Raw genomic sequence first — 15,090 nt, 5'->3', positions numbered from 1 at the left:
ACTGTCTGCAGGCCAGATTTAGAAGGCGATTGGGCAGGATCTGGCCCCCGGGCCTTAGTTTGCCTACCCATGAATTAAATTGCACTTGTAATATTGATTCAGAAAAAGGGTGTTGCAGCTCCCAGAAGTTTGGGAAACGTTGACCTAGGCCAGGGGAGATGCCTTCAAGATATTGCTGAACTACATCTCCCATCATGTTGCCTGGGGCAGATGGGAGTTTGAACCCATCAATACCTGGCATCATGTTTTCTACCTCTGGCCTAGGCCAAGGTCCTGCTCAAGGCCTCACTCCTCCCCTCCAGCACCCAATGAACCTCTGTGAACAATAAGGCGGGAGCCCCAGCTGTGAAGAATTGTTGCTGCAGCCTCAAACGTTAGCACCCCGGGCAATGAGACAAACAAACAGCTTGTTTCATTTGATATCTTAGTTTCCTTTACGCACTTATTGAGTGGAGGCCTCCACGCGATAACCCCCTAGCTTAATTGCCCTTTAAACTGGTTTTATTGCTTTAGTGCATCTTATAAAAATTAGCTTCTAAACACAAGCAGCTGCAGACAATAAAAAGGGGAGACCTGCCAATCGTCGCTTGCTAATCCTGCCAAGACCCTTCTCGCAAGCACAGAGAACGCTTCTAAGCCATGGGTCGCTACACAGGACGGAGCAGCCGGCTTTTCTTCATGTGCATTGTGACTTTTATGCTTTTTGTGGGTGAAATGGTGGTGGGCTACATAGGTAACTCCCTCTCTCTCACGTCGGACGCTTTTGCTGTCCTGTCTCACCTGATCTCTATGATCGTCGGCTTGCTGGGCGTAAGAGTCAGCCGCATTCGGTGGCACAAGAATGGCACCTTCGGCTTCCCACGGGCCGATGTGGTGGGTGCATTTGGCAACTCTGTCTTTGCCACGGCCCTCATGTTCAGCATCCTGATCGAAGCCCTGAAGAGGTTCCTCAACCCACAGAAGACCGAAAATGCGCTGTTTGTCCTAATCGCTGGACTTGTAGGGCTGTTCTTCAACGCAGTCAATTATGTCGTCTTTCTGGACTGTTGTTACTGCCGTGACTCTGTTGACCAAGACATGGAAACAGGTAAGGAATTTTACAAATCACTACCTTGTCCATAACTAATACTTCTAGACATAGGTTGACACGTTATTAAGGGGTGATTTTTTTTTGGGGGGGGGTTGCTCCTTGATGCAGACACTAAACTTTTAAATAGTTCAATATGTGGCATGATCAAAAGCAATCATGTGTTGGCCTTTTTTTAAATAACAAAAAATTATTACAATGCATCACAAGCCACAAGCTTTTGGCAAGTTACTGAGAACTTACCAGTGTGGCATTTCCCTTTATCGAAACACAACTCAGTTACATTTGGAAGCAACCCTAACTACCTCTATTGGAAATATAACTTTGAGGCTATGGATATTTTCCATTAGCTTTGATGAAATCATGGCTATTCAGCTGAGTCTATACTCTTCAGAGGTGGAATGACTGGTAATTTAAAACTAGACAAATTCTATTGCTGTTTGGTTAGTCTGAGCCTTTCCCAGAATATTAAACCAGTATGCTTTCCATTAATATTTTTCTTAGGCTACTCAATTAGAGAAGGTCCAGTGATAACACCCTTTCCTGATCTAGGTGAGTCTTGAAAATGCCTTATTCCATATGTACAGAAGTAGGTACAACATATACTATTCTATATGTATGCATTGGCACTAAGAATGTGTGTGAGAGTGACTGTGCGATCAGGGCTACATTGCTGATTTGTTGTTGCTGCTACTGCCTATTTGCGTTATGAGAAAGAGAAGCGTCATCTCACTGTTCCTTGAAATTAAGTAATCTACACTGCTGGCTGAATTCTGTCAAGAGAATAGTAGAAGTCTGGGAAAAGGCCAAACAGTAGAAATGGAAATCTGAATCCCCTAAGTGACTTTAAAAATAAATAAATCAGCATCTGTTTAAATCATCAGGAGCTTTATGGCACATTACGTAAGTAAGTTCTGGGTCCAGAATTAAGAAGCTGCACTATAATAGGCAACATTGCACTGCACTGCCAATGGGGGTCACATTTGTTCTTGCTTTAAAAAGCTACACACATTTCATTGGATATAACTAGTTTGTACCAATATATTATGTCAAAGGTATATGATTTCTGATTTTAATTATTGTTATGAGCCACCTCTTCTGACGGCTGGGCAAGTTGCAAATGTGTTACACAATTAAAATAAAATAAAAGGTTGAAAGTTGTGTGTCGACTCTTTTTTCTCATTAGGATCTTGGGGAGAACACATAATCACTCCACTGTTATTTTCTTGGTCAACCAAGTTTGATATTATTTATGTATTAAATGTATGCCCCACCCTTCCTCCCAAAGGCAAACATTTCGGTAATAACAAATACAATTAAAAATGAGATAAAGCAAATTTAAGAGCAAATTCTGTGTCTGGATAGGCTTGCTGAAACAGAAAAGTTTTCAGCAGGTGTCTAAAGGAGCACAGTGATTGGGTCTGCTAAATCTCTTTCTCTCTCTCGCTTTTGATGGAAATTGTGTGAGTCACCAATGCCCTAATACTAAAGCAGAGCATTTGAAAAGTCAGTTGCCATGTCATGCTCTACCAGGACATGGGTGACTGACTTGATGTTCTCCAGATCCTGTTGGCCAACAGCTCTTATCCCTGCTGACCAGTGGTCATGCTGGCTGCAGCTGATGGAAGATGGAGACCAACAACACCTGGGATGGCTATCCCTGGACTAGGCTAACATTTAGGTGTCAGAGATAAATGTTTGTCTAAACATGAACATCTGTAGTCACTATTCTGGCCAAATAAACTTGTAGAATTGGGAGGTGTGGGAAGCAGTGGTGGCAGATCCAGTAAATTCCCTGCCCTTTCAGCTTGAGTGGTTTCTGGAGTGTATTCATGGACCTATAGTACCTCCCCACAGTGCAGGAGCAATGGAAACCGAATGTAGAGGACACATTCCAAGCTATGCAATCCACATCTCATCACACTCTGCCCTTAGTGATAACTGTGCAGCCCGTTGACGTCAATGGACAAGCCAATTATTGCTTTCTAGCAATTAATAATCTGGTTGTTGTATAAATGGCTATTAGCCAGCTTTGCACTTTGGCCACAATTATTAAGAATCCTTCAGAGGTAACCTAGAAACAACATGCCATCTTACAGAGTTACTCCTTTTGAACAGACTTGGAGCCAAATCACACATTCTTTTAGGTGGATATTTTTTTTAAATGTGCCCCTCAAAATGCCAAGTGGGAATCTGACAAACAGGTGTTCAAATGCATATCTCATACAGGTACGCTTTGCAGGATTGGCTATAGCTCCTTCTTGAATATGCAAAGTTATTGTTCCCTGAGATCGTACAAGGAGCACAATTAAAAATGCTGGTGCTTACCTTCAAAGTCCTTCAGGGATGGAATTCAGATACCTGCAGGAACACCTTCTCTCACATCAACCTGCTTATAAAGTGAGCCCAACCTGAGGTAAGGCAGGTAGGACTAGAATGGAGATCTCCTTAGTATAGTAGTGGCACCGCTTGTCAAATTCCGTCAACAAGGAAGTTTGCCTGGTGTTCACAGTATTATCCTTTCAGTGTTGAGTGAAGATGCTTCCCCTCCCTGCACTATTATAACTTTTATTATTATTACTTTGGATTTGGATCACATCCACACCATGCATTTAAAACTCTCATTCCACAATGGCTCCTTCCAAATATCCTGGGAACTCTGGTTTGTTACGTGTGCTGACCTCAAAAGACCTACAATTTTCAGCACCCCAAACAAACTATATTTCCCAGGATTCTCCATGACTGTTAAAGTGCTGTAGGAGTGCCTTAAATGTAGGGTGTGCATGTGACCTCTCTGTTCTTATTCTACCTAATTTTGCAGTTATCCTTTGAAATTCGTACTTCTCTGAATTTTGCAATGCAATTCTCCGACGGAGAATATGCACACCAAAAAGTGTGCATTAGGTAAAAGTGCACACAAAAATGTGTGCGTAAGAAAATAATGTAAAAAGGGCATTCTGTGAGGAGAAACTGCTGGGAAAAAATATGTACGTTAGACAAAACTGCATGCAAAAATGTCTATATTAGGAGAAGCATACATGAAAGGCTATAGCTCAGTGATGAAGTATCTGTTTTGGATGTAGACGTTTCTCTGGTCCAATCCCCAGAGTCTCCACGTAGGACTGGAATCTGTCTGAAATCCTTGTGAGCCAGCACTATTCAGTGTAGATTATGCTGAGCTAGCTGGACCAATGGCCTGGATTCATTATATAGCAGCTTCTTAAGTTCCTATGAAAATGTATATGAATTTTTGTCAGGACCTTTACAAACTTCACAAACTGATGTGGATATAGTCGATCTGAACATAAGACAGGAAAAACACGGAGAAACCAAAATAGACCAATATGTCCATAAATCCTAAATACAATCCCGGGAGGCAGGATAGTTATATTAGACAGAGACTCCAAGGCGACACAATCTTTATGTCACAACCAAATTCCAACCACTGTCTTGTGCTACCTTTATTTTCGTCAGTGGCTTTCTCCACAAGGATTCTGAAACTCAACTGGTTCATTGAGGATGGAGAAATCCCTGTGCTGGGTTTGTAATTCTTGACATTGGTTTCCCCATAACCAATCAGGTGCAGGCAGTTATGGCCTGACATCATTAAGAGGGCTGAGATCTAGAAAATTCAGTAGTTACGAACCCACTGAATGGCTAAGCATGAGAACAAAAAGACAGCTATGGTCTGCCACAAACTGGTCTGCAGAACATAAGAAAGCAGGAAGTGTCCTGTTGGATCAAACCAAAGGACTATTTAGCAGTTTGTTCTCACAGCAACCCACAAGCAGGACCTGGGTGCAATACGATCCTAGGCAACTGGGATGCACAGAGGTAAGATATAGCCATCATGGCTAGTAGTCGTGTTGCCCCAGTTTAATCCTTGCACACATAATTAATAATGTGACTGGAGGTTTAAGCAACAGTAAAGAGGGTAAATGATGCTAAAACTATGCTACTCACAGAATGAGGTTTTTTTTTTTTTACCTTAATGTTAGTGTCTCAATTTCAGTTAGATCTGCTTGATATTTCAACTGTTATTTGAATAAATGGGAACTACAAATGCTATTCAGATAAAATATTATTCTTTCCTCGACAGAACTTGGCAAGCCAATTTGGGATATTAAACATAACCGCAATCATATTCTTGTCTGCTGCGATTTGATAAGGCAGTGTCATTTACAGCATCCACTTACAACTTGGCAGTAAAACACTATTGCCACTATCCAATCTGGCAGCATTGGCGGGCATCAATTCAGTTGGGGAACAGAAAAGAAAGAATCCCGCCTTCTGACGGTAAGAGCTGTTCCACAGTGGAACAGACTCTCTTGGAACGTGGTGGGTTCTTCTTCAATGGAGGAATTTAAGCAGAGGTGGCCATCGGCCATGGATGCTTTGGTTGAGATGCCTGCATTGCAGGGGTTGGACTAGATGACCCTCATGGTCCCTTGCAACTCTATAATTCTACGACACATGCAGGATATAGTGAAGATATAGCATATCTTCTTCACCAACAAGCAGCAGAGCCATTTTTCTTCTCTCAGGAGAAAATGATACTTCTTTTGTGCATGGTGGTGGGGAACAGATGCTGTTTCATTGGTTTTTGAGGATGAGAATATCATATAATGGATGAATTTTGTAACAGGCAAATAAGTGCTTAAGGTGTATGACTTGGACAATACAGAAAATGCTGCGTCTTTTTGTTGTTGTTGATTTGTAAGCTTTTAGTGAAAAGAGCTATACCGTTGCTTGTGATTTCAATTAGTTCCAGATTTTTTTCATGTTGTCTAATCTATGCCCATTGGACCATAATATTCCTTGACGCTGGGTTTCCTCCCATCCTGCAATGTTTAATATTGGTGATTCACTGAATTTCAAAAGAGGTTATTCAATGGCAACATTAATTCCAATAATTCCAAATTAATTTAAGCTGATAACATTTCAAAACACGTCATCCGCTTAAATTAATTTGGAATTATTGATGAAGATCCATTTGCAGATTTGCACCATGCATTTAAAGTATATTAGTTTCTCCCAAAGAATCCTGAAAACTGTAGCTTCTCCTTCACAGAGCTACAATTCCCAGTGCTCTTAACAAACTACAGTTCCCAGGATTCTTTGGGGGAAGCCAGGTCTTTAAATGTGCACTGATTGTAGTAGCATTGGATTCATGTAATAATAATGATGTTGTTGATGATGATAATAAATTTTATTTATACCCTGTCCTCCTCGGCCAGGACTGGGCTCAGGGCAGCTAACACCAAATATATGATACATTAAAAACACAATCAAACAATGAATTAAAATACAGCTTAAAATTAAAATCAGGATGAAATTAAATGGCAGCCCACAAATGATAAGATAATCTTATCTAAAATACAGACTAGTCTTCAGATTTGATTCCAGCTTGTATAAGAGACAGTGAAACTGAAAAGGGCATAATTGGTAATATTGTAAGTATCTGCTTTTTAAAAGAATCATTGAGCTTGAAGGAAGCAGAACATAAAAAATCCTGGGGCTTAAATGTTTTCTGGAGATGCTTATATGGGTTTTAATGAGAATATACATAAGACAACACAATTATGTTGAAAAACAAGCTTTTGGGCTGGGCGAACCTGCGCTTAAACTTCTTATCCTCCATTGCTCTTTCCAAGATTATTTTATGGCCATTTTGGCTCTGGGCTCAAACGGGGCAGGGGACTCCATAAATATTGGTCAATAATTTAAGATATGATGAGCATTTGCAAATAACAGGGAGATTATAGGATCGCCAGCTCTTTATGATAAAGACGAGTTCACACCCATAGCTGCAAAACATGGTCGTGAGAGCATGTGTCCAGCAACGGGGAAAACCGATACACCCTAATGTGTGTGTGGCAGCGTCCTAAATGATCCCCAGGAGCGGCAGGTGAAACCTACACCTGTCCAACATCTTCCCGGTTTAAAGGTAAAGGAGGCAGAGATGCTGAGATGGCTCTTGTACCTTGGCTGGGTGCACGGCAAGCGCGTGGGCGGGGTGGCGAGTTGGCAATCGGCGCTTTTCCCCCTTTATCCTTTAGCGCTGATGGATAAGAAATTGCGGACGGCGGCAAATCTCGCCGGGCGCTGTCGGTGCAGAAGGGCGTCGGTGCCGCCCCTGCCGCGCCGCTATAAAAGCAAAGTGCAGAGTCACCAGCCGCGGCAGGGCGCGCAAAGCACTTGTTGCCAGGCGGCGGAGAGGGCCAGCAGCGCCGCGCCTTCGCCTATCTGCCCGCCGGTCCAAAGGCTCAGCCAGCCCGACGGAGGGCGCGACGGCGAAGCAGCAAGCCAGCTCGGGGGCTGGAGCCCAGGAAGCCCCTGGAGGGCTTCAAGAGTAGGGGCGCCCACCCGGCAGCGCCCTCCTCTCCAAGCGCGCCGCTTCCCGCTTCGCCATGGGGCGCTACACGGGCCAGACGTGCCGCCTGATCTTCATGCTGGTGCTGACGGCGGGCTTCTTCGTGGCCGAGATGGTGTCGGGCTACGTGGGCAACTCCATCGCGCTGGTGTCCGACTCCTTCAACATGCTCTCCGACCTGATCGCGCTCTGCGTGGGCCTCTCCACCGGGCGCATCTCCCGCCGCCGCCGGCGCCGCAGCCCCGACGCCTCCTTCGGCTACGGCCGCGCCGAGGTGGTGGGCGCCCTCTGTAACGCCGTCTTCCTGGCCGCGCTCTCCTTCACCATCCTCGTGGAGGCCCTGCAGCGCCTGGCCAGCCCCCAGGCCATCCGCGACGCCGAGCTCATCCTCATCGTGGGCGCGCTCGGCCTCGCCGTCAACCTCGTGGGGCTCCTCGTCTTCCAGGACTGGGCCTCCTGCTGGCCCGCCTGCCTCCGACGCGGCCCGTCGGCCAAGGCCACGCCAGAGCCCAGCCTCGACGGAGACCCCGAGCCCGGCGCCGCCGCGGCCCCCGAGGGCGCCCGGCCAGCGGCCCTCGACCTTGACCTGGAGTCTTGCAGCCTGGACGGAGCAGGTGCCTCTCGGTTTCCTCCTTCACTGATCCCTCGCCTCCTTTCCTCTCTTCACCATTTTCTTTCTCCTCCTTTCTTTCTTTCTTTCTTTCTTTCTTTCTTTCTTTCTTTCTTTCTCGCTTTGTTCTTATTTCCCCCATATTCTCTTCTTTGGGGGCAGACTTTTTCCATCAGTTTTCTTTGCATCAGTATAATTCGTTTCTCACCCACCTCCTTTCCTTAACTTGTACATTTCCCCACACTTATAATTATAATTCTTCTATTTATATTATGATGAATAAATATATTTATCCAGCTCTAAATGCTTTCTTCCCTCTTGTTTTTCACTGCCACCCCATCACATCCCCCACTCTTGTATTAGTACTTTTTTGCTTTATTTATATTACATTTATACCTCACCTTTTCTCTGGGGAGTGGTACGCACTTCTCCTCGTCTCCATTTTGTCCTCACAGCAACCCTGTGCGGTAGGTTAGGCTAAGAGATAGGGAACCAAGATCCTCCAGTGAGCTTTTTGGCCGAGTGGGCGTTTCAAAGCCCATCATGCCAACCACCACACTGGCTCTCTTTCGTTTTAAATCCTCCCTAAAGTTATCCAATCCTCAGCTTTCCCTATTCTTACTTTTCTCTTTCCAACCTCTCTTTCCTCCACCTCCATCTAGTCTCCAACTAGTCTCTAGGTGATATGAACACAGGCCAAATACAAAAAAATATGTGCAGATTTTAGTGCCAGTTAAAAGTGGGTATAGTTAAATAACTTCTAATGTTATACTGACTTTTAGGTAGATTAGATCATCAGCTTTCTGGTTTGTTATTTTTCTCTCCACACTTTTCTCTCTCCTTTTTTTTTTTACACCTTCCCCCCTTCTTTTCTATTCCTTCCTGTTCCCTTCTTCCATGTTTATTTGCCCTCCTTTCATTTTTTGTGTCCTTCCCTGGCAATATTTTCTCTCTGTGTTAGTTTCTTTTTCTTCAACTACTTTTTTTGGGGGTTGGGGTATTTGGTTTTTGCACTTTGCCCTTTTGCTCATAAAATAATTCCCCCCCTTTTGCTGACCAAAAAAAATGTGTGGGAGTTTGCAGAGCTTTTAAACACAAATAAATAACCGCAATTTATATGTATTGGAGTTTGTTTACTTTCCGTGTTTCCATGAAATTATTCCAGTTATGATTGCACGTGTGTTATCTGCATGCAGGCGTGGGAGGGTCATTGCTAAAACGTCTGGTACCGTTTAAGATTTAAGTTGGTTTTGAAAAGATTGGTGTTTTTTCTGTTTGTAGAACTTATACACAACACAGCGTTTCTTCTTTGAATGCAGGTGACACCATAAATACCCAGAATAAGCCCGAAGATGAGGTGATACAGAAAAAAGAGAAAAAATCCGAAGCTTTGAATATTAGAGGTAATACAGGATAGACGACTTACCCAGTTTTGGGGGACTGTCTTTATTGGTGACCTGTTCCGGTTTATTCCCACCATTTCTAAATACATTTATAGTTCAAGATCAGTGGCATAGGAATGGGGGATGGAGGGGGCGATCCACCTCGGGTGCCACTTTGGGAGGGGTGACAAGATGGCCCCTGCCTCCCCCCAGCTGTAGAGCGGCCGAGGGTGCCCGCAGTCCGTATGGGTGCTGCCGCTCTTGCGTGCGGCGACCATACAGGCTGCCTCTCGCATGGCGACCGTATGGGCTGCCACGCGTGCGCAGTCTGTACTGGCTGCGCCACCCCAGGTTCCAGAGAGGGTTCTTCCGCCGCTGTACAAGATATCAATAAATCATATTTAATCCAGAAAGTTATTAAATTACTGACCAAATAAAAAGAATACAGATAGAATATAGCTGCTCAGATGCAGCCAAGTTGACTCCTAGAAGGCCAAGTTTAGAATGCTTTACACATGATGATGTCCATGTATCTGATGCATTAACAATATCAAATGATCCAGCTTTCAGTTTGTAGTCGAAGAGCTTAGGGACGCTCCACATTTTATTTTTTACTTACACAGGCATAGGAGAACATAAGTGTGTGAAGATCATGTGCCCATGCGCTTTATTGCATGTCTTCTTCTTTGGCGATCACCTATAGCCAAGTAAAATTGTTTTTGCCATGAATATGGTCTTAACAGTGTGTCCATAAGTGACTGTGGAGGCCAATTCTGGGTCAATGGGAAGCCACAATAGATGGTGGTTTCTCACTATGTGTACATGTGGCAAAATGGACTCATTGCAGTCTTCACACTTTTTCACTGGCATCGCTGTGGACCCGTCTAAGTAAAATTTCACTTGTAATGTCCTCTATAGTTTGCTCTTCCATTCTTAAAGTTAATGCTTTGAATCTAATACTAGTGCTCACGTGAATGTAGTCATTCTGTGACGACATTGGGAATTATGGGTCTAGGTCACATGTGAAAGTGGAACCTTGATTTTAATATTGTCCTATTTATTAAAAGTTAGGTTCAAAAGCAAGTTTTGATTGAGCTCTGGTTGACATCTACTGCCTTTGAACCACCCAAAATCTGATCATCAAAGCAAATGTTTCTCCTGTCCTTTATTTCAGGTGTTCTTTTGCATGTGATGGGAGATGCTCTTGGCTCAGTTATCGTTGTAGTGGCTGCTTCCATATTCTATGCACTTCCTCTGGACGAGAACACCCCATGCAACTGGGAGTGCTACATTGATCCAAGCCTGACCATAATTATGGTGATCATCATACTCTCGTCAGCCTTCCCGCTTATCAAGGAGACGGCAACAATCTTACTGCAGATGGTTCCCAAGAGTGTTAATATGCAGTTGCTGAGTAAGTTGCACTTCACTGCCGAAGCACTTAAAAAGCCAGTGTTATTCCTGGAATTACATTTCTGGATTATGCACCAAACCACCAGCTCTACATTCTCAGGAGCTTTGAGAAACTGACTCACATGGTGGTGTCTTAGCAACATGACTCAAATCTTGGTGGATTAGTGAAAGCATGCATTTCGAGAACACAGTACTCATGCAAAACAGCAGGCGTTGAGCTGCTGTTCCCTGAAATCACTGCATACATCTATAGATGTAAGAAGGTAGAAGGATAACGGTTAAGTGCCCAGAGGGCATTGTTAGTTGGGCAGTATAAAAATAAATCTTTTGTCTTATGCACACACTCAGACCATGTGAAGGTTTGGGGGCTTTTTTTTGCTTTTGAATTTAAACTTGTGCAGAAACTTTCCAAGTCTCCAAGACATATCCCCCCTCCCCCGAGTTATGCCATCCCATGGGGATAGCTTTCTAGCCTGGGGGGTGGGGATGGGAACCTGATGTTGCCATTTGTATGTTTTAAACCTCATGCAAGGCATAAATACCCAGCGCTGGGTTCCCTAAAATTATGCTGGTACCTAATCCATACAGATACTTGCCATTTAGCAGGGTCTGTTTTTAGTACCTCACATTTGATTCAATCAGCTAATGTTTCCAGAACTTGAGCTCCACTTCACTGTTTTCCTATCATGTGTGGTGCTGTGCTGATGCCCCTGCAGCCCAGGAAGACTCTAGGCATAGTTTAGCATGGTCCAGTTGTTCTGCTTCTTCCAGGAATGTTTTGGATCTGGCCATGAACCCTCCCGTAAAATGTATTTGTCCTGGAAGGTTCTCTGCTTTTGCAGTGTGCTGCTGAACAGTGTTTCTGATCAAATCACTGCTGCCAGTAGACCCTTCATGAAATCTCATTGAGTTTATTTTCTGCTTGTTTTTATTGTCCTCCCTCCCCACCAAACAGCAAACAAGCTTCTCGAAGTGCCAGGCATTACAAGCATTCATGAGGTGCATGTCTGGGAGATGGTCAGTGGGAAGAACATTGCCACCCTCCACGTCAAATGCCACACCAGTTCCGATTACCAAGACGCTTCGCAGAAGATGAGGGAGTTGTTCCATGAAGCGGGGGTCCACTCAGTCACCATCCAGCCAGAGTACACCGACCAGAAGAACCCCGAAGTCCTGTGCAGCACTCCGTGCATCTCCAGAGCTTGTGACCCACAGTTGTGCTGTAGCCAGCAGGAAGCGGCCCTGGCTGAGGTCAACGGCTACAACGAGAAGAAGAGCAGCCTGTCTCCCTCGCTGCACAAAGTCTTCCACAGGAAAGACGTGGTGGAGATTCCCAATGAACCCATGTGGGCTGAGGAGCCCGTCAAAAAGCACAGCTGCTCAAAGGACAGTTACAAAGAAGCAGGCAATGACAAGCCCTATATAAACAGCACACAATTCTAGGCAGCTTGGGCTTGCGCTTGGCGACTGCTGTTCATCTAGGGCAAAGTTATCCGTGGCAATGCCCCCTTGGCTAAAAAGCTGCTGGCAAGCACTTGCCACAAGCCTGGGGAGTGGCGTTTGACAGCTGGGTGTCCAATGCATAGCATAAGAGGGCATCTAGAGCAGGTGTTCTTGGCTTGTATCTAAAGGTCTAGCTGTGCAGGTAGAAGGCCCTTCTATCCATGCAGCCACTGGTACCTTCAGCCCTGCAATGCTGAAATGAGGGACATCCCAGGAAACAGAACTGCATTTAGCCATCCCTAGTCTTCAAGGAGTGTTTCTGGCATTTGCCAAATATGCCCAGTGCCATTTTGACACTTAATTCCTTTTCCTCCAGGGGTAAATACCTTACGGCTGAGCACACTGGTTTTTTAACTCTGTCTTTACCGAAATGTGGTGCTCGTTGCAGGTTTCTTAGTTCCCTTTGATTGGGCTGCCCCAGAGCACCATTATGAAGGAATGACAGTAGGTGGTAGTTTCATTAGTCTTGTTTTCAAATGCTTCTTGTTTACTTGAAATTAGAAGTGGGATTTCTGGAAAAGTGGGGTGGAGGGTACCAAGTGGGGGGAAGGCTGGCCTAAGGGATTGTTAGGCAGGTTTACCTGAACGCTGGCAATGAACTATGGTTATAATCCACCAAAGTATTGCTGCTCTGTATTATCAGTTGAAAGCACCGTTGAAACAAATGATTATCTCTCCTGCCTGTGTATTTTCCTGCCATTTCAGTGAATGAATGTATGGATTTTTGTAGCGTGAGTTGAGACTGTTGTGTTTTAGTATGTGTCCATCTGTAATATTGATTTGATTTTTTTGTATACAGGTTATATATTTATATTCCCCCCCAATCATATCTTAAATAGCATAACTTCTTAACTGTACTCTGCATATTTCCAAAATAACAAACATATTTTGTTTGAGGGGTGATGGTCAGTGTCGTTCCTATTTCCAAAATGTCCGCCGCAAATAAACATGTAATATATCTTACTTGGAAATATAGATCATGTTCCTACTCATTTTTTCCCCTTTAAGAAATGGGCACCTCTTGCAAATGTGTCTGTGTGCAAGTGAGAGGTTTCACCAGCTTCAAATATCCATGTCAGTGAGTTAACACCAGGGAATATAGAAATCGTCAGGATACATGTTTGCCAAAGAATGTCTGTGGCAGCTTGATACAATCCATCCAAGACAACTCTCAGGAGAAGCAAGGGTTTTGACTATTATACTGCTCTAACTTTTGCAGATCAGGAAGAGTCGTCGAGATTCCCCCCTTGCCAAAAAAATCAAATTTGTTGTACCTTCCTATAGTTTCTATAAACATGCAATTGCATGTGCTGCTTTGCTCCTAGAGCGGCTCCTAGCACTTGACCTGTTGTTTTCACCCATGGGTTTTTGTTCTGCAAAACCATTGTCCAAGTCTTATTTTTCAAAACACGATATACTGGTCAGCCCTGGGCCTGTCCTCAGGTTCAGTTCCTGGCATCTCCAAGCAGGACTTGGGAAAGTTTCTTGTCTCTAACCTTAGAGAGCCTTACCAGTCAATACTGAGGTGGATAGACCAGTGGTCTATTTGGAATAAGGCAGCTTCCTGTGTTCCACTTCCTACTCATCGTCTCAAAATTTTCTTCAGCTTTGAAAGAAGTGGGTGGATTGTCCATCCTCATTTATAGATTGTTTTGATCCATGACCTCTTATTTTTTGCTTTAAGCACATTCCTCCCTATGTAAGGATTTCATTCTGACGTGATGGAAGCCATCCCGCAATGAAGAAAGCCACAGGGTCATTGCTATACACTTACAAATGTGTACTATAAATTATAATAGAACATTGTCCGTCCCCCCCCCGAGGGATTCTAAGTGAACTGGCCAGCTTCCTGGTATGATAAAAATTCGCAATAAAGCCCTCTAAACTCTAAATTTTGCCACATCCTGAAATTTTCACACAAATATTGGGTAGCACATTCCAGTAAGATTTAGTTCTCTTTGCGGGCTTTGGTATGGCCATGATACCTTATGATTATGATGAGGTGACTGAGTTCTTGATTCTTAATGTTGAGATGCATGGATTGAAAGCTGCATGAATCTTAACCAAAGTATTCTAAAGATTTCTATAGTTTGTGCCAAATATGGCCTCAATCCAAGCACTTCATTTGGGGACGGTTGCTGACATTTAAAAAATCATATTCACAGGTAATGAACTGCCAAAAAAAGTGGTTGTGCATCATCTTTTGAATGTGCTCTCTTCACTGTATGAAGGTTTATGTTATAACTTCTTGTGAAGTTACCTCCTGTCTGTATAATAAGTGGACTCCCTGGAATATAATTCTGTTTGGAATAATAATGTTTTACCTGACACATCTAATTCTGCATCTAATTAAAAACCTTGGCTTGTATATATGCTTTTGTGAACAAAACACTGGTGCAAACTTTCTCCACATGCCTTGTGAATTTTATATGTTGAAGAAGAAAAAGTTGGATGCTGTAAATAAAGTGTTTTTTTTAAGTAAACACCTTGTGTCTACGAAAAATAAAATCTTTCAAGGCCTTATTCTCGCTAGATATTTTGTGCTTGGGTACGTATATGGAAGTACAAATACAATGTCAGGTAAAATTTAGTGTCTGTGCCAAAGGGATTCTGACCTTACCTAGTATTTTAAGGGAATATGCCGCAATTTTCATGTGTATCAACATTATAAGAGGCATGCATATTTTGGACTATTTGGCAAATGGTGTCTTAGTGCTGTCGT

The 15,090-nt window shown here is 43.7% G+C and overlaps 1 protein-coding gene across 2 annotated transcripts; it reads left to right on the top strand.

Moving 5' to 3' along the window:
• Positions 1-553: 553 nt before the first annotated feature.
• SLC30A10 (solute carrier family 30 member 10) lies at positions 554-14,890 on the top strand. Of its 2 annotated transcripts, XM_079968862.1 has the most exons (5): positions 554-1,087; positions 1,592-1,639; positions 9,390-9,473; positions 10,627-10,866; positions 11,821-14,890. In XM_079968862.1, exons 1-5 carry the CDS (start codon positions 640-642, stop codon positions 12,306-12,308), a joined length of 1,308 nt encoding a protein of 435 aa, XP_079824988.1. In that variant the 5' UTR covers positions 554-639; the 3' UTR covers positions 12,309-14,890. The 2 variants fall into 2 exon arrangements, with proteins under 2 accessions (XP_079824988.1, XP_079824989.1); XM_079968863.1 differs by lacking the exons at positions 554-1,087; positions 1,592-1,639 and adding an exon at positions 7,000-8,074.
• Positions 14,891-15,090: the final 200 nt, after the last annotated feature.

Source organism: Podarcis cretensis, assembly GCF_951804945.1.
Source record: "Podarcis cretensis genome assembly, chromosome: 3".
Taxonomy (NCBI): Eukaryota; Metazoa; Chordata; class Lepidosauria; order Squamata; family Lacertidae; genus Podarcis; species Podarcis cretensis.
This window is presented reverse-complemented; position numbering and strand designations above follow the sequence as displayed.